Here is a 25374-nt window from a genome sequence, read left to right as displayed (position 1 = left end):
GCGCTTGGAGGCCTGTTCCACAACGGCGAAGAGAGAGCGGGCCTCGGAGAAGGAGGAATCGAAGAATGGCGCGTGCGTTGAGGAAGAACGGCTAGAGCGGAGCTCGGGGCTCCAATGGCGACGGCGGTGCGGTGCGCGCGTAGAGCGGATGCGAGAGAGAGAGAGAGAGAGAGAGAGAGAGCGAGGAGGCGTGCACGGAGTGGAGGAGGGAATGGCGAGTGCGCTGGTGCTGTCCACGGGCGGAGGGGGAGGTCGTGGCATCGGCGGGCGCGCATGCTGGCCACGCGGCGCCGCTGGCCTAACGCGGTCGGGCAAGCGCGGCGTGGCCGTGTCTTAGCGCGGCAGGAGGGAGGGGAGGCGGGCGCGGAGAGGCTGGGCCGACTTCGCTGGCTGGGCCGGTTGGTTGGCGCCGACCTGCCAGTGTACAGCCCCCTCTTCCATTTTTTTAAAAATTTCTTTTTCCCAAAAGCTTAAATGCAACTTTTGAAGCCCTTGCATAGTTTTTCAGGAGTTGGGGTAAAATGAAGAAGTGTTCCCCACAAAATAATCTACTACTTTGTTTTAAGGTAAAAGTCCAAATTCCAAACAGAATTTGAAACACAAATTAAAACTAGTGTTAGGTTTTTAAATAAATCTATTTTGGAAAATTTGTATAAAATCTATTTATCAAATCCTAGAGCTCCAAAAATGTCACAAAATTATTCTAAATTCTTCTAAAGCATAATTCAATTTATTTTGGTCACCACAAGCATTTTTTAAGTAAGCATACTAATTTATTATACTTAAATTCATTTAAATCAAGCACATAAAATCACACTTGAAATGCTACTTATGCTCATGTGATGCTATGCTCATGCTTGATGAGAGTGCTTATGAGTAGTGTATGAGACTAAGTGCATGCTTAACACCTAGGTGTTACAGTCCAGATGAAGGCAACATGTCAGAGGACTACAGTGATGATGACTAACCTTCGCATTTTTCTACCAATTTGTAATCCATTCACTCTTGTTAGTGCTCCTGTTGTATTTGTCAACTGGTACCATTAATGATGACTAACTATTGCATTTGTGGAACTATTTGTGAACTATGAACTTGTATGAGTGATTCTGTTTTCACTGTATACTTGATGTGTCAAAAAAGTTACAGTTCTCAGAAATATTCACATAAATCTGCCCAGATTTTGAGGTTATAATGACACTGGACAATGTCATGAAATGCATATAATTTGTCATGCAGTGTAGAAATTTTGTCACAAAATGTACTGGCCAGAAAAAACTACCCAGATTTCTTAGTTATCATGACCAAAGACAATGTCATTAAAAGTACACAAGCTGTCACAAAAGATATATGCACACAACAGATGTCCAAGGGCACAAAGGCCCATACTTCATAACAAAGACAAATCTAGCATAACAGTTTCATTACATCATGTTCACCAACACCCTACTTCATCAGCCTTGCCTACTTGAACACTACAACTAGCACCAAATAGATGCCCAACACTAGCAATAGGCTTACATTCACACAACCACACACAAGACAAATGCAATTGCGCATGCCATCTCTGTTCTTGCCAACTTTGTCCTTCGCCTCCTTCAAATTTTGCTCTAAGCTAACAAGTCTTGCCACAACCTCAGGAACTTCTATGGTTGAATCTACAGCAAGTGTCGAAGATGCTGAAGATAGATATTCATTGTCAAGAAGGTACACCACATATTTTTCCTCGAACCAATACTTATGACATGTTGGCTACATCGAAATTATAAACAAAAGGCAGTGAATTTTGGGCTAACAAAAATCAAATTGATGAATGCAAATTATGCAACTGAACTGACATTTTTATAAGTCTTTCTAGGACACTTGAAATATCTCTTTCCCTCGTTGACCCCAGACTTGGTAATGGCAGCAAACACCCTCGCGTCCTTGCATTCCAGGCAGAATTTCAACGGCAGCCCAGTGGCATCATCAATCGGCACCTCCAGATCCACACTAGTGGCTACACTACCTGTAGCAACAACAGCTAGTGCTCTGGGTTGTTGGACACTCCTAGCTGCGCTTGAACGCCGATTGAGACAGGTAGATGACGAGGCCTAAGACATTATCACTAAATAAAATGGATATTAATTAGGCATAGCATTACACATCAATTAGAGAAGATAACTCTGTGAAACAAAACAAGTTGGGGGAGATGAGTATAGGGGGACGCAAAGGGGGATGAGGGTGCATCGAAGGTGTCCGAGAGGGGGAAGAGGGTGGGTGGCACCTGGGGAGAAGGCCAAAGCCTGGCGCGCCTAGGATTGGAGAGAGGGATACCTGCCTCCACTGGTGCCTTGGTCGCCGCTAAAATCACCGAGATGCCACCCTAGAATCCACCCACCAGCGCCCAAACGTCGCCACGCCGTCGACGGGGAAGAGGGATAGGGGACCCGCCATGCCGTAGGAGACACTCATTCTCTATTCTATCAAAGAGACAAGTACCATTAGTGAGGTATCTGATGAAAGGTGGTCGGTAGGGTTTCTTGGGTGGTGAGAACAACGAGCGACTTGTCTTGAGGCTTTTTGTCCACACTGGTCATTTCTTCATCAATACTTGGCTTGACTAGGTCTTAGACAAAGATGCCATGTGGGACTTCAACTTGAGATGACCCTAACTTTGACAGTGCATCGACTGCTTGGTTTTTATCCTAGACCACATGTATGTACTTGATGCCATAGAACTTTCCTTCTAGTTTGTGAATCTCTTTACAATAAGAGTCCATCTTTTCATGAGTCGTGTCTCAATTCTTGATGAGCTGGTTGATGACTAAAGTTGAGTCTCCATAGATGTAAAGGTGCTTTATGCCTAACTCAACGGCTAATCGCATGTCGTGTAGGTAGGCTTTGTATTCGGCGATATTGTTGGATGTGGGGAAGTGGATCCTAAGGACGTAATAGAGTTTGTCCTTGTTTGGGGATATGACGAAAACCCTAGCTCCATTGATGTTCATTGAACCGTCAAAAAACCTCTACTAGTGTTTGATAATTTCGTCGCTTGGGGTGCATTCAGATCAGTCCATTATACAATGAAATCCACAAGGGCTTATGATTTGATAGTAGTATAGCTTTGGAAATCTAGTGAAAAGGGACACAACTCTATTGCCCATTTCAATATCCGACCATTGGTGTCTTTATTACATAGGATATCCCCCAATAGCAAACTTGTAGTTACGATGATGTGGTGGCCGTCAAAATAATGCTTCAATTTTCTAGAGGAGATCAGTATGGCATAGATCAGCTTCTTAATCTGGGGATACCTAGTCTTGGACTCATTAAGTACTTCACTTATGATGTAGACTAGTCGCTGGACCTTGTATGCGTGGCCAGGCTCCTCGCACTCGACCACGAGCACGAGCACCGTTGATATAATACGGTCCATGGATGAAATGTATAAGAGTAAGACCTCATTAGGTTGGGCTGTGGTAAGGAGCAGGGGTGAAGTTAGAAAAACCTTGAGTTGTGTGAACGCAACGTTGGCCTCCTCAGTCCAAGCGAATTTGTCGGTTACTTTTAAGAGCTTGAAAAAAGGAAGCCCCTTTTCCCCTAGTCAGGATATGAAGTAGCTGAGAGCAGCCATGCATCCGTTGTGTTTCTGAACATCCTTCACATTTTTTGGAGGTCGCATATCGAGTACCACTTTAACTTTTGAGGGATTGCTGTATATGCCACGTGACTAACGATGTTGCAAAGCAGAATACTAGAAGGGACGCCGAAGATGCATTTTTTGGGTTGAGCTTCCATTTGTATCGATTGAGAGCTTTCATGGTTCGATCAAGGTTGTTGATCAGGGTATCGGCTACCCTAATTTTTATGATGACATCGTTGATGTAGGCTTCGATGAGGTCATCGCGTATCTCATCATGGAGGCATTGCTAGATAGCACGCTAGTATGTGGCCCTTGCATTTTTTTAACCCAAAACACATGGTTGTGTAACAATATGCGCTGAAAGGAGTGATGAAAGAAGTTTTTATCTGGTCGTCGGCGTTTAATGAGATCTGGTGATAACTAGAATAGCAGTCGATGAAAGAAAGAAGATTGCATCCGGCCGTAGATTCGACCACCTCGTCAATGTGAGGGAGACCGAAGGGATCCTTAGGACAGTGTTTGTTAAGATCAGTGTAATCAACACACATTCTCCATTCATTATTCTTTTCCTAACAAGTACTGGATTAGCAAGCCAATCTGGATGATACACTTCTTTGATAAATTCAGCTGCTAAAAGTCATGTAACTTCTATCCTAATAGCCTCCTTCTTGTCGCAAGTGAACCATCGTAGCTTTTGTTTGATAGGTCTGGCGGTCTTCGAGACATTCAAGGAGTGCTCAATCGGGTGCATAGGGACACCGGGCATGTGAGTAGGTTTCCAAGTGAACATGCTTATGTTATCCCTCAAGAACCTGACAAGCACGTCTTCCTATTTAGGAACCAACGTGGCTCCGATAAGAGCCATTTTTCAGGGTCGTTGTCGACCAGTTGGATCTCTTTGTGCTCCTTAGACTTGACGTTCTTCCTTGGTGCCTGCAGCTTGGGAATCTCAAGCTGGTTGGCTGATGTTTGCACTGCCTGACTTGTTGTCTTTGCCATTCGTGCTGAGAGGTCAATGGCCTTGGTAACCCTGAAGCTTTCCTGCTCGCAGGTGTAGGCGGTGTAGACATTGCCTCTAACTATGAGGACGCCCTTTTTAGTAGGCATCTTGAGCACCAGACAAGAGTAGTCTGGCACCGCTATGAACTTGGTGAGTGAAGGACGTCCCAGGATGGTGTGATATGTGTTGGGCATTCTTAACGTCATTACCAAAAGTAGACTTAGTTTTCTATTTCTGATAACGGCGCGAAAAATGCTGAACCTATCCCTCATGCCACTTAAGCCAAGTTGTCATCCCCAGCTGATGAGGACATCCCAACCAAGCATGCTCCATCTAATTCCATGCCAACCTCTACACCGACTACGCCGGCACCAGCCCAAGCCATTGATAGAGCAATTACACGTAGCCGAGCCAAGAAGCTACAACAAGAGGTGAACGCGCTACTTTGTGAGAGTTCTATTAATGTTAATGAGAATATTATACTACCTAAGTATTCTACTTTGGTTGTGCTTAGGTATACACATGAGGAGGGAGGTGACCTGGATCGCAAGGATTGGAACAACACGGTGCAGAACGGACCAGTTGAAAGAAGGGCAGATCGGACCAGTGCGGTGCAGAACGGACCAGTTGAAAGAAAAGATCATAACTTTCACTTTCGAGATGCTATGAAGGCCCATGAGCACTTGTTGGAAAGCTCTTCGAGTGTACTTTCCAATGAATCAAGTGGCGACCAGTTTGGATACCCCATATTACCTGCAGACCAGAATTAGTACAGACTGCTCAGAAGGTCAACAGTCTGTCGTGACAGAATGTTGGTACAACTTGCCAAGTAAAACTGTACCAATCTACAGCGTTTCGTGGTGCATGGAATATATTGATGGAAAGCTCTCGGAGTCTAGTTTCACACCCAAAAAAACGGATCATCATTTGGACTTCCCAATAAAAAGTTATGGTCAGTTTATTGGAAACTGCTCTGGAGGCTAACAGTCACGCGAAGTCACTTCGGGAATCCATTTCGAGGGGACCTTTCACATTGCCTTCCCTCAGAAACTCTATTTCGTTTTCATACCTATCTAGCAGGGCTGTTGCTAGTATAAATACCCCCTAAGACTCATTGTAATCGAAGACTTTGATGATGGAAATACAGAACCCCTTTGTTGAGCTGCGTGCTAACAAATTCAGAGAGTGATCTCTACCCCTTTGCTCTTGTGTTTTCCTTCGTGGAGATTACAGAAGCGGCCGCGTCATCGGCACCCAATCCGTGCTCCTGATCCTAGAGTTCAGGTTGCGTAGGTTGGTTCTTTGAGAGTGTGGTTGGGCGAATCCTTGGTTCAGGCTGCCGTATAGAGACGGTGGTTGGCTCCTTGTGCGTGTCGTCAGGTTGCACTAGTTATCCTCGCTGCTTGCAGCAAGTTATCGGCTGATCTTCAGCTAGTTATCCTACGTCGTGAAGATCGGGACAACGACCTCACCATCTGGTATCAAAGCTCATGTTTCCACGGTAGGATTTTTACCCTTAGCTACATATATATATCTTGTTCGTCCTATCCACCAAAAAGCCATAAAAAAATTGCATTAGCCCTTTGTTTCAATCTGTTTTTCTTGTGAGTTTGGTTAAATTTCAGTCCATTAGAGTTTTGTTTAGTTGCTGATCATCATATCCTCTGTGTGTCCTTTGTGCCTCTTTATATCTACAAATCCCTAAAGAAAATCTGAAACCGGTATCATCCTTCGCGTAAACTTTGATCCTATCAAGTTAGAACACTGACGGTTGTGTCTTGTTTCAAAAAAAAAGTGTGTGCAAGTGTTATATCTGCTCTTGTTCTTAGTTATAAAAAAGTATCAAAAAAAAGGAAAGTGAAAAAAGGAGAGTTGAGGAAGAAAAGTTGTGAAGAAAGAGTAGAAAATTCACTCTGTTTATGTGCTCAAGTTCTGAATTTTATATCAAGTCACACAATCAGTCATTATCCATCTTTGGTGCAAAATTTTGCTTGGGTTTGATTGCAACACTTGCATCCTAGGCATACTCCTTGTTTGCATCAAATCTGAATTATCTTTGCGCGTGTGTTTGATCTATTTACATCACTCATATCTTGTGGTCAGCACTAGGCATTGAACTTCTAGTTTGGATTGTGGTTTAACTTTACAATATAAAGAATTCAGACTGCATTCCTTGTGAAATATATCCCCACCAAGCTCCACAAATAACCCACCGTCATAGGAAAATACTGATCTTGGATTCTCCCAACCATCATTCTCGGTTACCACCTCGCATTGGCCGTTGTAATCTGCGGGGAACTCACATGAGCTTCGGTTGGTAAGAGAGGTGAGATTGTGAGATTCCACATATAATTCCCTATTCTATATATATTGTTGCTTTGCCTTCACTAATTTTTTACAGCAAGATGGCTGAGCATCCGGAGATTGATGATTGTGTCACCATGGCACAATTTGATGAGATGAAACAAAGCATGGAGACGCTAACAAACAATGTTCAAGCACTCATGAACCGGTTGCAAATTCATCCTCATGATAATGCAAATGACAGTCACCATGAAGATGAAGTTGAAGAAAGCGAAGGAGAAGCTGCTCGTCGTGCAAGGGAACAGCGTAGAGAGCGAGCTGCTGCCAATGCAAGAAGACCTCCTTTTCCACGACGTGATCATGGTGGTAGAGGTGCTGGTCATGGACATGGGAGAGGTATTGGATTGGAAGAAAGTGAAACTGAGGAAGAGGATGAAGAAGAAGAGGATCAACAGCCCCATTATGATGATCGTCGTCACCGAAGAAATCGTAGGCGTAATCAGCACAATGAAGAGAGGTTTGGCAAGTTAAAATTCACCATGCCCCAGTTTGAAGGAGGATCTGATCCTGAAGCATATCTTACATGGGAGTTGAAGGTGGATAAAATTTTTCATGTGCATAATTATTCTGAGAGAAAGAAGGTTGCCATGGCTGCTCTTGAGTTCGATGGGTATGCTCTAATCTGGTGGGAGCAAATGTTGAATGAAAGAGAAGAAGCTGGTCAAGGTGATGTTCGTTCATGGGCTGAAATGAAGAGAGAATTGAGAGCAAGATTTGTCCCCAAACATTATCGTCGTGATTTATTTGACAAGCTACAGAATCTAAAGCAAGGAAGCCTCAGTGTTGATGAGTATTATAAAGAGATGGAGAAGGCGATGATTAGAGCCAATGTAATTGAAGATGAAGAGCAAACAATTGCAAGATTTATGTCAGGGCTGCATCGGAATATTCAGCACATTGTTGAATTTCAGCAATATCGTAATCTTGTTGAATTGGTGCATCAAGCTAGCAAAGCTGAGCGGCAATTGCAGCAGGATATGAAGTCCACTAGAGGAGTATCTTTCAGCACAAAGAGTGCAGCAAGTGGAAGTAAATTTGCACCCAAAGGAAGTGGAAGTAAAGGTTCATTTTCCAGCTCAAACGGTGGTGCACGATCTAGCAACCTTGGTTCTTCTAGTAGCAAAGAGTTGGCTGCTCAAAATGAGAAATTCAAATCAGCAAACTCAGTGGGTTCTTCCAGCAAGAGTAGTCGAATTCAGTGCTTCAAGTGTGGTGGTCGTGGTCATGTTGCAAGAGAGTGTCCAAACGCTAGAACCATCATTGTGAATGATCAAGGGGAGTATGAATCTGCTAGTGAGGAAGAACAAGAAGATAGTGGAAGTGAGAGTAATCTTGAGAAGGACATCTGTGAATTTGAATCTGGTGCTGCTCTTGTTGTAACTCAGATTTTGAGTGTACAAATGAGTAATGCTGAAAATGGACAGCGACACAATCTTTTTCAGACTAGAGCTAAAGTGCAAGATAAGGTTGTCAAAGTGATCATTGATGGTGGCAGTTGCCACAATCTTGCAAGCAAAGAAATGGTTGAAAAGCTTGGGTTGAAGCTGCTGAAACATCCCCATCCTCATGTGCAATGGCTTAATAATTCAGGTTCTATTAAGATTGCACAAAGAGTGAAAGTTCCATTCAAGATTGGTGAATATATTGACACTGTAGAGTGTGATGTGGCGCCTATGACAGTGTGCCACATGCTGTTGGGAAGACCATGGCAATATGATCGATCGTCTCTACATTGTGGTAGAACCAATCAAAACACCATCAAGTGGAAGAACAAGGGGTTGATTCTTAAACCCATGACACCGCAGCAAATCCTAGCTGAGCACTTGCAAAAGAGCTCCGAAGTGAGGAATGAGAGTGCAAAAGAAGGAGAGAAAAATAATTTGAGTGCCCTCCATAAATCGGTGAGTGAGAGCCACAAGCCAAACATGAGAGATGACACAAAAAGAGAGGGAGAGAACTTCGTGATGATAGCCACCAAATCTGAACTGAGAGATGTGAGGAAAAACCCAGATCAAGTACTATTTGTACTTGTGTGCAAGGACACATTGCTTTCAGCTAATGACTTAACATCTGTCCATAGTATTGTTGCACGTGTTTTGCAGGACTATGACGATGTTTTTCCAAAGGAAACACCTGCTGGACTTCCTCCTTTGCGCGGTATTGAACATCAAATTGATCTCATCCCTGGAGCTGCACTTCCAAACTGTCCGGCGTACCGCACCAATCCGAAAGAAACCAAGGAGATTCAAAGGCAAGTACAAGAACTTTTAGATAAAGGATATGTGCGAGAAAGTTTAAGTCCTTGTGCTGTTCCTGTGATTTTGGTGCCTGTTGGGTATTTTAAACGCAAACAGAAAAAATCCGCAAGCGCACGGATACCGATGTAGCTTTCACCCGGGAGTATTGCAGAGTATCGATTTTCCACAGAGAACGTGAGTGTACTAATTAAGATCCAAAATCGCCCAAGGATAACTATATAATTATTTTTGGTGGGAAGAGAGGAAGTTTCCTGAGAGTTCTCTAGTTGATCTAAGAATCAAGAATTACTTCAAGATTATCTATTTCGGGACATCAGAGCACTAACCATAGAAAGAGATGAGAAGGGGGCTAGGAAGGTCTGACTACGGTCCTACAAACACCGATCCGAACGAGGTGGAATACGTCGACCGTTAGGGCTGTCACTACCCTAGGGCTACCACAACAATCCGCAGGATTGGGTGCAATTCCAGGTAATTGCAAGACTAAACACCACGTCTAATCTATTAATTACTACTCTAATGTTGCAAAGATTAGAGCACTTGATGCAAGCGGGAATCCAATAAATAACTTGAATGTAAATAAAAGTAATTAAAGAACTCAGGATTATGAATTGAAGAACCTGGAGAACGATGAAGAACGAACCAGTTGCTGCAAAAGTACAATGTTGAGGAAGATCCGATAGATCCGGCTCCTCCTCCTCCGCTCTCCTCTTCTCTCTCCCTATTTTCTAGATTACAACTAGAACTAACTAGAACTAGAACTAGAGGAACTAGAACTAGAAGAACTAGAGGGATCCTCTCTACTTGGATGAAGAATTGAAACCCTAGCTTTGATTCTGTAGAAGAGGTATGCCTCCAGGGGCTGGTGGGGGTCTGCTTATATAGTCCAGGAAGAGTAGCCCCCAAGAAATCTAGGAAGAGTAGCTCCCAAGGAATTTCCACGTTATTCTCCACCATCTGATCAAACCGACCTTCATCGTGTGATTTTCCTCGATCCTTAGAGTCGGTGGGGCATAATCCCCGAGACTCGTGCTGATTGGCCAGCAGAGGAGGGCGGGCGCCCAGGGGGGTAGGGCGGGCGCCCTGCCTCCGGGCCCGCTCGGCCTCCCGTTCGTTCCCGTGGCTTTTGGAGTCTTCTAGATGATAGAAAATTGCGCGGCTCGTTAATATCTCTATGTAATCCCGACGTGTGGGCCTTTCTTCCGTATTTCCTGATAACCCCCTGCAGAAATAGACAAACACCAAAACTCGTGGAATTCTGTCAGATAAAACCCTAAGTCTGGGTGTTGGTTGCATTTGGATCCTTTTCCATGATTAATTGATGGTTAAATATGAGCATTAAGGACCGTCAACAAGCTCCCCCAAGCTTAACCTTTGCTCGTCCCTGAGCAAAGCTAAAATCAACAAGAAAATAGGGGTTACTTCTATGCCTCTTACTACATTGTTTTTAAGTTATCACTAAGGTCTTAAGTGATTGAAAAACAGAGTGATTAAGTCAAGCACTATGTCTCAAGTTCTTCTGTCTTACCTTTGTTCTGGAGTTTTTTATAAGTCTGCAAAATAAAACTGAGGCATTTGCCTTCTTCTCGAAAGATATATAAGTAGAGCTTTAAAAGTTTTAGCATACTTACTTTGCATTTTGCTATGTCAACGCTCGGAGTAAGGGAGAGGAATGTCATACTCCTAGATCAAGACCTTTGACCTTTTTGAAAAGTTTGTCATCTCTTACTAGCATATTGCTTATTAGAGGGACCATGGGCTATCATTTTTTTTTCTTTTCTTTTTTTTCAGTCTCTCTTTTTTTTTCAAGTGGGCAGCAAGTACCCCTAATTCTACTGTCGGACACATGTCCATTTTTTCCACTCAGGTGGGTATCTTTGTACCCCTAATTCTACTTCGGACACTTGTCCATTTTTACCTCTCGTCTCACTCTCTTTTTTTTTGAATCAAATTTTTGCATAGTCCCAAGCCTCTAACGCAATAATACTTCAGAAGAGTGAATCTTTTATATTTTTAAAACAAAAAGATCTTGATCTTGGGAGCATGATAATTCTCTCAACCAAAACTACAAGAATTAACAATGGCTTGAACAAAGCAAGTGCCCACAGTTTTAATATTTATATCTTATAAGACTCTAGGTATTATGATCTCATATTTTTTTTTATTTATGAATTTTTAGATTTTCAAAAGATAAAATCTCCAGAACTCTAGCAAAACTTGGAACAAGTTAAATAGTAGCTCAGACCTTCTCATATCATGTTTGTCAATTACCTAGACTTGAATCAAACTTTCTTTTTATTTTATTTAAAACTTAGGATTACACAAAACTATTGTATATTACTCAAAAGAAAAACTTTGTTTGGTTTCATGGTTATGCATTTTTTTTATTTCTGAATACTAGTAAATAAAACCAAGAAAGAAAAGTAATACTTATCTAGATACACGTGGGGGTGCCTCCCCCAAGCTGGATCTTGACATAGTCGTTCACTCTTCTAGCCTGCATGTTTGGTCTCACTCTTCTTAAGCTTCAAAATCCTGCACAATCCAAATAGACAACAAAACTTGTGGAACATGTTAAGGGTTAGGTAATTGTCTAGAGCTTATGAGAGCTTAATATGAGAATTCTATAAACTCAATCACATCAAGCTCCTCTGCCAGGTTGTTTTGTGGCTCAAGATAGATTTTCAAGCGTTGACCATTTACCTTAAAAGTGTTACCTATGTCGTCTTGGATGGTAATGGCTCCATGAGTTGAAGTGTCAATAACCTTATATGGTCCATCCCACTTACTTCGTAGCTTACCATGCCCAAAGAGCTTAACTCTTGAATTGAATAGTAGAACCTTATCTCCACACTTAAACTCCTTGTGCTTGATTCTCTTATCATGCCATCGTTTTGTTCTCTCTTTATAGATCCTTGAATTATGGTAGGCTTTCTCTCTCCATTCTTCTAGCTCAGATAGTTGCATCAGACGATTCTCACTAGCTAGGTGGAGATCCATGTTCCATTTTTTGAGTGCCCAATGAGCCTTAAACTCTACTTCCACAGGCAAGTGACAAGTTTTTCCATATACAAGTTGATAAGGTGACATGCCTATGGGTGTTTTGAATGCAGTTCTGTATGCCCAAAGTGCATCAGGAAGTTTGTCCTTCCACCCCTTACCCATCTCATCTACGGTCTTTTGTAAAATATTTTTGATTTGTTTGTTAGATGTTTCGGCTTGACCGCTAGTCTGAGGATGGTATGGTGTTGCGACGTTGTGTCGAACTCCATGATCGGCTAGGTACTTTTGAAAGATTTTGTTGATGAAGTGGGAACCTCCATCACTTATAACTATCCGGGGTATACCAAAGCGAGGAAAGATTACTTCATGTAACATTCTTTTGGCATGTTTTGAATCAGCTGATCGACAAGGTAGGGCTTCTACCCATTTGGACACGTAGTCCACAGCTACTAAGATATACTCGCAATTCCCGGACATAAGGAATGGCCCCATGAAATCAATGCCCCAAACATCGAAAAGTTCTACTTGAAGATTATTTGTGAGAGGCATTTCATTTCGTGAGTTGATATTCCCATGTTTTTGACATCGGTGGCATCTCCTGACAAAGTCCTTTGTATCTTCATACATCGTTGGCCAGAAAAAAACACTTTGCCAAATTTTAGCATGTGTCCGGAATGCTCCACAGTGTCCTCCATATGGCGAGGCATGGCATCTTTCCATAATTTGAGTAGCCTCAGCCATAGGAACACACCTTCTTAAGAGTCCATCAGCACAGACTCGGAAAAGATATGGCTCATCCCAAAGGTGGAAACGACTATCGTGAAGCAACTTCCTTTTGTTTGCACCAGGTGGGACATAGCCTTTTACTATAAAGTTTACGATGTCTGCGTACCATGGATCTGCATGTGTTATCTTAAGCAGGGTGTCATCCCTTAGGTAGTCATTTATGGGAAGCTCATCATGTGTTTCCTTATATTGAAGCCTAGACAAGTGGTCGGCTACAGAATTCTCTACTCCCTTCCTATCTCGGATTTCTATGTCAAAGTCTTGGAGAAGAATCCATCGAATTAGACGAGGCTTAGCATCTTTCTTAGTGAGGAGGTACTTGAGAGCAGCATGGTCTGAATAGATGATTATCTTTGCCCCCACTAAGTAAGATCTAAACTTGTCTATAGCAAAGACAACAGCCAAAAGCTCTTTTTCAGTTGTACTGTAATGGAGCTGTGGTCCAGACAAGGTTTTGCTAGCGTAGGATATGGCATAATGCTTTTTATCCTTGGTTTGTCCTAAAACGGCACCAACCGCAAAATCGCTAGCATCACACATGATCTCAAAAGGAAGATTCCAATCAGGTGGTTGAATGATTGGGGCTGAGATGAGTGCTTTCTTAAGAGTTTGAAAAGATTCATGAAACTCATCACTAAAGATGAAAGGTGCGTCCTTAGCTAGGAGATTAGTTAGGGGTCAAGCAATTTGAGAGAAATTCTTGATAAAGCGTCTATAGAACCCTGCATGTCCCAAAAAGCTACGGATTCCTTTCACATTCGTGGGAGGTGGAAGTTTTTCAATAACTTCAATCTTTGCTTTGTCCACCTCTATACCACGTTCGGACACTTTATGTCCTAGCACTATTCCTTCCTGAACCATAAAATGGCATTTCTCCCAGTTCAGGATTAAGTGTTTTTCTTCACATCGCTACAAGACTCTATCTAAATTCTCCAAACAATGATCGAAGGTTTTGCCATAGATGGTAAAATCATCCATGAAAACCTCCATGATCTTCTCAATCATGTCCGAGAAAATAGACATCATGCACCGTTGGAAAGAAGCTGGAGCATTGCACAATCCGAACGACATTCGTCGGTATGCATAAGTTCCATATGGGCATGTAAAGGTAGTCTTTTCTTGGTCATCTGGGTGGATTGGGATTTGGTGATATCCAGAATAACCATCAAGGAAGCAAAAGAAAGAGTGGTTTGCAAGCCGTTCCAACATTTCATCAATGAAGGGTAACGGAAAATGATCTTTCTTTGTAGCCTTATTGAGTTTTCGATAGTCAATACACATACGCCACCCAGTGACAATTCATTGAGGGATAAGTTCATTCTTCTCATTCCTAACGACCGTCATTCCTCCTTTCTTTGGCACTACTTGGACAGGGCTAACCCACTCACTATGTGGCACAGGATAAATAATCCCAGCACGATAGAGTTTGAGGACCTTTTTCTTAACAACCTCTCGCATAGCATTGTTAAGTCTCCGTTGTGGTTCCCTTGAAGGTGTAGAATTGGGATCAATAGGGATACGATGAGTGCAGAGAATAGGACTAATGCCCGTGAGATCCTCGAGAGAGTAGCCAAAAGCTGATCTATGTCTTTCAAGAACAGTGACAAGTTGTTGTGTTTCATAATCGGAAAGCTTGTCACTGATAATTACTGGAGTTTTTGAGTTGTTGTGCAAGAAGACATATCTAAGGCCAGAAGGAAGAGGTTTTAATTCTATCGAAGGAGGTGAAGGTAGTTCATTTTTGTCTAGCTCAACGGGTTCTACCAACTCTTCTTCTTCTTGAACAAAGTGTTCATGATTAAAGAATGGTTGGGTCATCTCCTCTTGAGTTACCATTAAGACCTCCTCAATAGGATCTGGGTCAAGTTTGAATTCCACTATCGTGTTAATTGATCTAACAAGAGGAACAATAATAGTGGAATTCCCAACCTTGAAGTCTAAATGACCTCGTTGTGGTTGTTCCTGTAGAAGTTTCATGATTGGTCTGCCAATCAAGAGAGGAATCTCTGGTATGTCAAAAATGTGAAAATCTAGACATATTCTAGATTCCTTGATTCTAACAGGAACTGCCCTTAATACCCCATGGCTCTCTAGAATTAATCTAGATGGCCTTTGTAAAAGTTTTTGAGATGGGGTTATGGACTCGTTGGGATAAAGAGTATCAACTAACTCCTTGGAAATAACATTTATCCCAACATATGGATTATAGTGGACCTTCCTAGCGGACCTTCTAATTTGGCATAGAAGAATGGTTGAAGGAGTGATGATCCGAGCTACCTCAGGAGACAGCTCAGCTTCTGTTAGCCATTCATAACTCAGAATAGCCGAAAGGCTTTTGATGTGTTCTATGTCAACAGATTCTACTCTTAGAATGGATTGAGTAGTCCTTGCTAGAGGTCGTGTTTGGATAGGAAAATTCGAGGTGTTTCCATAATCTTCAAAAAGATCTTCCTCGAATTCAAAGGGATGCTCTAAAGGTGGTGGTTCATCATCCTTTAGTTGGTTTTGCATTCCCTTATGAGGAGGTTTCTCTACAACCAAATTAATAGGTGGGTCAGGTGGAATTTCTAACTCGGTTGCAAGTTCTTCATCTTTTGGTTTAGGATCAGGCTTGACTTCTTTTTCTTCTTCAGGAAACTCATCATAAATGCCTGTGTAAGGGGTATTTTCAAGAATTCTCTCTAGGATAGCTCTCCCCTCATCTGTGAGTTTGTGTGTGAATGAGCCTCCTGAAGCAATGTCGTGGTGAAAAGCATCCTCCTTGCTTAGACCATGATAAAAGTGGTAGTACAGTACATGGTCAGGCAGGGAAAGGTTTGGACCAGAATTGGTAAGGCTTGTGAACCTAGCCCAAGCTGCTCCTAAAGTTTCCTTCTCTCTTTGTTTGAATGTAAGAATTTCAATTCTAAGGTCAGCAATTCGAAAAAGTGGGAAGAAAGCGAGACAAAAGTTGTCCCGAAGTTCATCCCAACTTCCATTAACGCCTCCTACAGAATGAGCATACCACTTTTTTGCTCTTCCTAAAAGGGAGAACGGAAATAATTTCCATTTAAGGGTTTCTTGTGTCATGCCGGAAATAGATTGGCAAGAACACAACTGCTCGAATTCTCTAAGGTGGGTGTATGGATCTTCATCTACTTGCCCAGAGAAGGGTTGCTCCTGAATCATGGTTATTAGATCAGGGCCGAGGTCATAGCCATCTGTAAGAATTGGATGTGATGATGGTGGTGGCTCTAATAACTCGCCCTTTGGAGCAAAGAATTTATAGATAGGAGTGAAATCCATGTGGTGTGGTGAAAATGGTAAGGTGAGTGTGGTAAAAGGGAAAAGAAAAAGGATACACGGACGACTTGGTTCGAAACTAGCACAGCTACCGTTCCCCGGCAACGGCGCCAGAAAGCTTGTTGGGTATTTTAAACGCAAATAGAAAAAATCCGCAAGCGCACGGATACCGATGTAGCTTTCACCCGGGAGTATTCCAGAGTATCGATTTTCCACAGAGAACGTGAGTGTACTAATTAAGATCCAAAATCGCCCAAGGATAACTATATAATTATTTTTGGTGGGAAGAGAGGAAGTTTCCTGAGAGTTCTCTAGTTGATCTAAGAATCAAGAATTACTTCAAGATTATCTATTTCGGGACATCAGAGCACTAACCACAGAAAGAGATGAGAAGGGGGCTAGGAAGGTCTGACTACGGTCCTACAAACACCGATCCGAACGAGGTGGAATACGTCGACCGTTAGGGCTGTCACTACCCTAGGGCTACCACAACAATCCGCAGGATTGGGTGCAATTCCAGGTAATTGCAAGACTAAACACCACGTCTAATCTATTAATTACTACTCTAATGTTGCAAAGATTAGAGCACTTGATGCAAGCGGGAATCCAATAAATAACTTGAATGTAAATAAAAGTAATTAAAGAACTCAGGATTATGAATTGAAGAACCTGGAGAACGATGAAGAACGAACCAGTTGCTGCAAAAGTACAATGTTGAGGAAGATCCGATAGATCCGGCTCCTCCTCCTCCGCTCTCCTCTTCTCTCTCCCTATTTTCTAGATTACAACTAGAACTAACTAGAACTAGAACTAGAGGAACTAGAACTAGAAGAACTAGAGGGATCCTCTCTACTTGGATGAAGAATTGAAACCCTAGCTTTGATTCTGTAGAAGAGGTATGCCTCCAGGGGCTGGTGGGGGTCTGCTTATATAGTCCAGGAAGAGTAGCCCCTAAGAAATCTTGGAAGAGTAGCCCCCAAGAAATCTAGGAAGAGTAGCTCCCAAGGAATTTCCACGTTATTCTCCACCATCTGATCAAACCGACCTTCATCGTGTGATTTTCCTCGATCCTTAGAGTCGGTGGGGCATAATCCCCGAGACTCGTGCTGATTGGCCAGCAGAGGAGGGCGGGCGCCCAGGGGGGTAGGGCGGGCGCCCTGCCTCCGGGCCCGCTCGGCCTCCCGTTCGTTCCCGTGGCTTCTGGAGTCTTCTAGATGATAGAAAATTGCGCGGCTCGTTAATATCTCTATGTAATCCCGACGTGTGGGCCTTTCTTCCGTATTTCCTGATAACCCCCTACAGAAATAGACAAACACCAAAACTCGTGGAATTCTGTCAGATAAAACCCTAAGTCTGGGTGTTGGTTGCATTTGGATCCTTTTCCATGATTAATTGATGGTTAAATATGAGCATTAAGGACCGTCAACAGTGCCAAAGAAAGATGGTTCTTGGAAGATGTGTGTAGATTGTAGAGCCATAAACAACATCACCGTTCGTTATCGTCATCCTATTCCTAGGCTAGATGATATGCTTGATGAATTGAGTGGTTCTATGATGTTTTCTAAAATTGATTTGAGAAGTGGTTACCATCAAATTAGAATGAAGATTGGAGATGAATGGAAAACTGCTTTTAAAACAAAGTTTGGGCTGTATGAATGGTTAGTTATGCCTTTTGGTTTGACCAATGCCCCTAGTACGTTCATGAGATTGATGAACCATGTCTTGCGAGCATTCATTGGAAAGTTTGTTGTTGTTTACTTTGATGATATTCTAATTTACAGCAAGACATTGGAGGAACATGTTGATCATATTAAGCAAGTTTTGGATGTGCTAAGAAAAGAAAAATTATTTGCTAACCTTGAGAAGTGCACATTTTGTACAGATCAGGTTGTGTTTCTTGGTTTTGTTGTTTCAGGTTCAGGAATTCAGGTTGATGAATCAAAGGTGAAAGCAATCAAGGATTGGCCAACTCCTGAAAATGTGAGTCAGGTGAGAAGTTTTCATGGACTTGCTGGTTTTACAGGAGATTTGTGAGAGATTTCAGCACCATAGCTGCTCCGTTGAATGAGTTAACAAAGAAAGGTGTTGCCTTCCAATGGGGTGAACCACAAGAGAGAGCATTCCAAGAATTGAAGAAGAAGCTATCCGAAGCCCCCTTGTTGGTGTTACCGGATTTCACTAAAACCTTTGAGGTTGAATGTGATGCAAGTGGGATCGGAATCGGTGGTGTCCTAATGCAAAATGGACAGCCGGTTGCATACTTCAGTGAAAAGTTAGGAGGTGCGCAACTGAACTACTCGGTGTATGACAAAGAATTGTATGCTTTGGTAAGAGCTCTTGAGACTTGGCAACATTATTTATGGCCAAAAGAATTTGTTATTCATTCAGATCATGAGGCTTTGAAATATTTAAAGGGGCAAGCAAAACTGAATCGTAGACATGCCAAATGGGTTGAATTCATTGAAACTTTTCCATATGTTGTGAAATATAAGAAAGGTAAAGAAAACATTGTTGCTGATGCTTTGTCACGTAAAAATATTTTGTTGAATCAACTAGATGTCAAGGTTCCAGGACTTGAAAGCATAAAAGAATTGTACCCTACTGATCATGAATTTTCAGAACCATTTGCAAACTGTACAACTGGAAAAGGGTGGGAAAATAATCATATACATGATGGATTTTTGTTTCGAGCTAACAAATTGTGTGTACCCCACTGCTCTGTTAGGCTTTTGTTGCTACAGGAAACACATGCAGGTGGATTGATGGGTCACTTTGGATGGAGAAAGACATATGAGATGCTAGCTGATCACTTCTACTGGCCAAAGATGAGAAGAGATGGTCCATTCAGAGTGCTGTCCAGGATCAATGATAATGCCTACAAGATTGGGCTTTCTGAAGATTATGGTGTTAGCACAACCTTCAATGTTGCTGACTTGACACCATTCTTTGGATTAGAAGAATCAGAGTCGAGGTCGACTCCTTTTCAAGAGGGGGAGGATGATGAGGACATCCCAACCAAGCATGCTCCCTCTAATTCCATGCCAACCTCTACACCGACTACGCCGGCACCAGCCCAAGCCATTGATAGAGCAATTACACGTAGCCGAGCCAAGAAGCTACAACAAGAGGTGAACGCGCTACTTTGTGAGAGTTCTATTAATGTTAATGAGAATATTATACTACCTAAGTATTCTACTTTGGTTGTGCTTAGGTATACACATGAGGAGGGAGGTGACCTGGATCGCAAGGATTGGAACAACACGGTGCAGAACGGACCAGTTGAAAGAAGGGCAGATCGGTCCAGTGCGGTGCAGAACGGACCAGTTGAAAGAAAAGATCATAACTTTCACTTTCGAGATGCTATGAAGGCCCATGAGCACTTGTTGGAAAGCTCTTCGAGTGTACTTTCCAATGAATCAAGTGGCGACCAGTTTGGATACCCCATATTACCTGCAGACAAGAATTAGTACAGACTGCTCAGAAGGTCAACAGTCTGTCGTGACAGAATGTTGGTACAACTTGCCAAGTAAAACTGTACCAATCTACAGCGTTTCGTGGTGCATGGAATATATTGATGGAAAGCTCTCGGAGTCTAGTTTCACACCCAAAAAACGGATCATCATTTGGACTTCCCAATAAAAAGTTATGGTCAGTTTATTGGAAACTGCTCTGGAGGCCAACAGTCACGCGAAGTCACTTCGGGAATCCATTTCGAGGGGACCTTTCACATTGCCTTCCCTCAGAAACTCTATTTCGTTTTCATACCTATATAGCAGGGCTGTTGCTAGTATAAATACCCCCTAAGACTCATTGTAATCGAAGACTTTGATGATGGAAATACAGAACCCCTTTGGTCAGCTGCGTGCTAACAAATTCAGAGAGTGATCTCTACCCCTTTGCTCTTGTGTTTTCCTTCGCGGAGATTACAGAAGCGGCCGCGTCATCGGCACCCAATCCGTGCTCCTGATCCTCGAGTTCAGGTTGCGTAGGTTGGTTCTTTGAGAGTGTGGTTGGGCGAATCCTTGGTTCAGGCTGCCGTATAGAGACGGTGGTTGGCTCCTTGTGCGTGTCGTCAGGTTGCACTAGTTATCCTCGCTGCTTGCAGCAAGTTATCGGCTGATCTTCAGCTAGTTATCCTACGTCGTGAAGATCGGGACAACGACCTCACCACCAGCATGACATGAGAGGCGCGGTATTGAAATATGCAATTGCTCATCTAGATAAATAATAAATAGGATCTGCAAGCGCACAGATTAATACCGATATAGCATTTTAACCGGGAAGTATTCCACGTATCGTTATTTATATTTTTACCACTTGGAAGGGATTACTAATAATGATGGAATGAAATATGGAACTGAGTATCATTATATGTGTAATAGAGAGCATTCATCTCTCATTGTTGATGGTATTTTCACTATGATATTCGACCAGTAAAACCATCAACAATGGTTAGTTTTGGTGATAACACCAAGCAACTAAGTAGTTACATAGGTACAATTCACTTGGTTCCATATGTATCTGTCATTATTTGGATGCAAGTGCAAACAGCCACTAATCAAGCCTGATCAAGCTCAAATGAAGCAAAGATGATCAAGAACCAAAACCACCGCACATCAACAAAGGATTGAAGATGACAAGTGGGGACAACATGTGGATCAAGGTGGTGGGCCAGCCCCCTCCCCCCAAGGGTAGGTCGGCCAACCCACCTTTGGTGGGGTCCCACCTGGCCCACACTCCAACTGACCTCAGCACCTTCAAGAAGCTTGGTGGGGCCCACATGGAAGCAATAGGTCGGTCGGCCGACCCTAACATGTGGGCCCCCAAGGTCGGTTGCACCCCACCGACATCCCCATGATGAACATGTGATGGAAATCCCCAACCGTTGATCATATGGTGGTTCTAAGGTCAGTTTATCCAATTGTGCATGCTGGAGGTCAAGCAGATTGCTAACATGGCAGTGGAGTAGCCTCTATTCCACCTCCTGCTATAAATACCCCCTATAGGCCTACATCTCATATCATATCTCACACTTCAAGATCCACTTATTACAATGTAGGGTAGTAGTGTTAGTCTAGTGTGGGAGTTAGAGTTGAGTCGAGCGAAGCTCAGAGTCTCCAGTGTCGTCTTCTGGAGAGTCTGGTATTCCTCTTTACCTTTTCTCTTGTAAAACTTTCAGTATTTAATATATTTACTTTTCCTTTACTTTTCTAAGTATTTAATTTTAGTATTTACTTAGTGCAATATTCTATTGTAGTGTCCTAGTCTGTCTTATAGTAGTTATATACTAGCTAAGTTAGTCTTAAGTGCTTGGGTTGTTTTCTCTACCGGTAACACGGTGCTTGGACTAGGTCGTATACTTAGTCTGAGTAGAAGAAGTTAGCATAAGCGTGGAGCATAGACTAAAGCCTGCCCTTGAATACCACCGTATCAAACGTGATAGCGGGTGGCGGCGAAGCGTGATAGGCCTCTGCTTCCTAGTAGGTTCTATTCACGTTGGGTACGGTCTGTATGCGCCCATAAGAAATGAGTCCGCTTGGATAGGAGTTTCGTCCTCCTATTGCAGTCGACTTCCAACAAACAAGCGGTTAAGCTTAGCGACGTTAGTGTGTGTCCGCTACTAGATGAGATTGGTTCACAGGAGTAAAGTTAGAGTCATAGGAGTCTTTTCTCACTCGTTGTCCTCCCACCTAGCTAGCTCTCTACCATTTTTCTTTACATTAGGATCTGTGTGAGATCACTTACCTATCCTTACCTATCCTTGACCCTTTGGATGACCTTGAGCCTAGTTAGTTCACTTCATGTTCCCTGTGGAAAATATGATACTTGGAATACTCCTGGTGAAATCTACATTGACTATTGTACGCTTGTGGTATTTCCGTTTGCCACTTCTGGAGTCAACAGGCTTTCTGGCGCTATTGCAGGGATGGACTTTTAGTCTATCTTTTGTGATGACGCTATGAAATGCCAACAAGCTTTCTGGCACCGCTGTCGGGGAACTGTAGCTGATCTAACTTAGAACCAAGTCGTCCGAGTTGTCCTTCTTTTACCTTTCTTTTCTTTTTATCCTTTCCACTACATGCTTGCTTAATATTGCATAAATCTAGTCCTTTCTTGGGTAGCTCCTAGTCTTTGAGTTGTATTCGGACATCATGCCTAGTCTAGATAGACAACAATTTTATTGTTGTCTACCTATTCGGGCTCCTAGTCTAGCTTGTGGTAGTCGAATGTTAAACGGGAACATCCCGGCTCATATATCGGCTTTAATAGTCGGTATGATTATGTCCTTTGGATGGGCCACACCACAGGAAAAAGCTAAAGCCTAGATGTTCATGCATATAACTCATTTATTTTTTTTAATCTTTATTTTAACCATAGCATATTTGTTTAAATGCATTCATCCTCCACTTTGCATTGCCTTGCATATAAAAATTAAAAAATAATAATAATAAAAGAAAAAAATATTTGTCTCTTGTCTTCATCACTCATTATCTTGTCTCTAGTATAATGAATCTTGTTCATCCTATCATGCTCCCTCTTTCTATGTTAGTATGCTTTGGTTTGGTTATACTAATTGCTCGAGTGAGTACCTCCATAGTCTTTTTAAATTAAGCATGGTTCTTAGGTTAAATATACTACCTTAATCAAACAAGACATGTTGTTAAGTTTGATTATTGAACCAAACATACTTGCATGGAACTTGGTTGCACTTTTGGACTAATACCTGCAACAAGAACATCAATATCTCTATAGGTAAGTCATGAGATCATTCATGGAGACAACTTGAGATCCTCATGGTCGAAGACAAGTTTCTTGGCCAAAGAGAACTTCGATGCAACTGAGAAGGGCCAATGCTACGACTCATTATCTTCGAGGTAAGTGGCCACCTTCTTAAGAGTTTTTTAGGAGTTTGATCCTTGATAGAAGAAGTTGACATGCTAGGACTCATCCTTGCTAAAGATTCAACAAGACTATAATCTACATGTCTTAACTTCTTTTATATATTTTGTGTGGACTGGCCTTTAGGATAGCATGAATACACTTATGTTAGTCCTTAAGACAAAACTGGTCTTGGGGAGCCTCCATTATGGGGTCGAGCGACCCCATCTTAGTAGATAACCAAGCCTATGTTTGGCCAAACCATCTATGACATGTGGGGAAGTACAAACCTAGAACATGTTCACTCTAGAACTTCCAAACTAGGGTCGGGCGACCAGGACTTAGTACCCACTATGGCTCAAACATGGCCAGACCCCTTCTAATCACCTAAAAAGTGTAGGACCCAAACTTGCTTGCTCTATACCCAAAAACTAGGGGTCGGGCGACCCCTACTTGATAGGATGCAAGTATCTTGAAAGTGGTCCTACGAAAAGGAGAGTTGAGGGAGAAGTGTGAACTTTTGGTTCCACCAAGGTGGGGTCGGTCGACCCATAGTTGGGAAACCCAATCTGACCCAGAGTGTCGTGCCAGCACTTAGAAACTATTCCCAGTTGTAACTCTTGTGAAAACAAGTTTGTAATCTTTGACAATAGCTTTCCTTGGCCTTTCCTCTTCTTCTTCTCCATCCCAATCCTCCTTGTCTCAAAGTCAACACCTTCTAGCCCCCTATATGCCTCCTGAGTTACCTTGAGTTGCCTATCATGGTCTCCACTAGCACAAATGTCATCAATTCTATCAGTGAGGCCCCCTTCAATCATGAGGGAGACTAGCTACGAAACCAGAGGTCACCATGGAGGTCATTGTGCTTAAAGGAGAACCATACCATGCCTCCAAGAACCTCAAGGCAAAGGTAGGCAAGTGTGGCAAGAGGAGGTGCAATCTTGGTCCATATCTCCAGGGCCATGTGAAGCACCCAAGCAATAAACAAGATTGAGAGGTCTTGCTCTATGGGCCTAAAACATGGAGCCCTTGCTGATAAGGTAAATTAGTATTTATCCCATTTTTACTCATTGCATTTCAATTCTTGCATTTCCCTTCCAATTGCATGCTTAGTTAAGTTTTGCATATTTCCCATCGACAAAATGCTTAGGAATAATAAATAAAAATCTTGAGAACAACATGCAATAAAGTTTTGACCTATGGATCACCTAGAGGTGGGGTCAGCCGACCCCACCATTCGGCCCACTTGCAGTCTTTCACTTTGGGTTGATGCAATGTGTCGAGGTCAGCACTTGGATGCTCCTGGAACTTTCAAGTTGGGGTCGGTCGACCCCAAGACTTGCCCTTTTGGCAGTCTGCTATCTCCTATTTGCTTTGCTTTAGAATCCCATGCATGACATATAAGTCAAAGTCTGAAAAAAATGGTTTGTTTGGGACCTGTGCACCAGCTTAAACCTGCAAAGTGGTCTCCTAGACATGCTCTAGTGCTGTCATGATCCCTGACAACCACTTTAAGCATATCTTCACTTTTGCAAATCATCTTTTCTCTTTCACATAGCACTAGGCAAGGGAATCTTATAGAAGAACTTTACTTCTTGTCCACACCTAGGCTTTACTTTAGTAGACACTTCATGCCACATCATTTAGAGTGCTAAATTGCTTAGGGTAGGGGTCAACCGACCCCTACATTGGCTAATTTCTAGAAAAGAGTTCATATATGTTGCAAGATTACCTGCCACAATTTAAAATTTTGAAACATAGTGCTTATGCGGAGGTCAGCCAACCCCCACATTGGGGTGTTCACCACTTGCCCCTCTTCCCCTATAAATACCCATGCATTGTGAGCTCAATTCCACACCCAAAGCCACCAAAATTATCTTGAGCTCACAATCCCTCTTCTCTCTTCTTAGTTGCAAGTTATTTCTCAAGATTAGAATACTTTTCCTTAAAAAAACCAAAAAAAATATTTAGTCTTGCATAGCAGTAGAAGTAGGAAACTGTTTGGTTGTTTGTGGAATGGAGAAATCATTCCTCTCCCGATTCTAGAAGTTTGAAGGGGGTGAGAGTTGTTCTCAAAGCTCTCACTAGTCTAATGAGGGAAGCCATGAGAGGATGGAGGAAGGGGAGAGTCAGCATCAAGTGGTGCTCTACGAACCTCCTCCAAGAGCAATGGAGCCTAA

The 25374-nt window shown here is 42.6% G+C and overlaps 1 protein-coding gene across 1 annotated transcript; it reads right to left on the bottom strand.

Annotated features, from left to right (window-relative positions):
• LOC110433691 lies at nt 1462-4816 on the bottom strand. The gene is made up of 3 exons (XM_021456204.1): nt 4468-4816; nt 1836-2050; nt 1462-1749 (listed from the first exon to the last, which is right to left on the bottom strand). Exons 1-3 carry the CDS (start codon nt 4814-4816, stop codon nt 1462-1464), a joined length of 852 nt encoding a protein of 283 aa, XP_021311879.1.

This window comes from Sorghum bicolor, chromosome 3, assembly GCF_000003195.3.
Source record: "Sorghum bicolor cultivar BTx623 chromosome 3, Sorghum_bicolor_NCBIv3, whole genome shotgun sequence".
NCBI lineage: Eukaryota > Viridiplantae > Streptophyta > Magnoliopsida > Poales > Poaceae > Sorghum > Sorghum bicolor.
The sequence above is the reverse complement of the archived record's forward strand: the minus strand, read 5'-3'. Positions and strand labels throughout refer to the sequence as shown.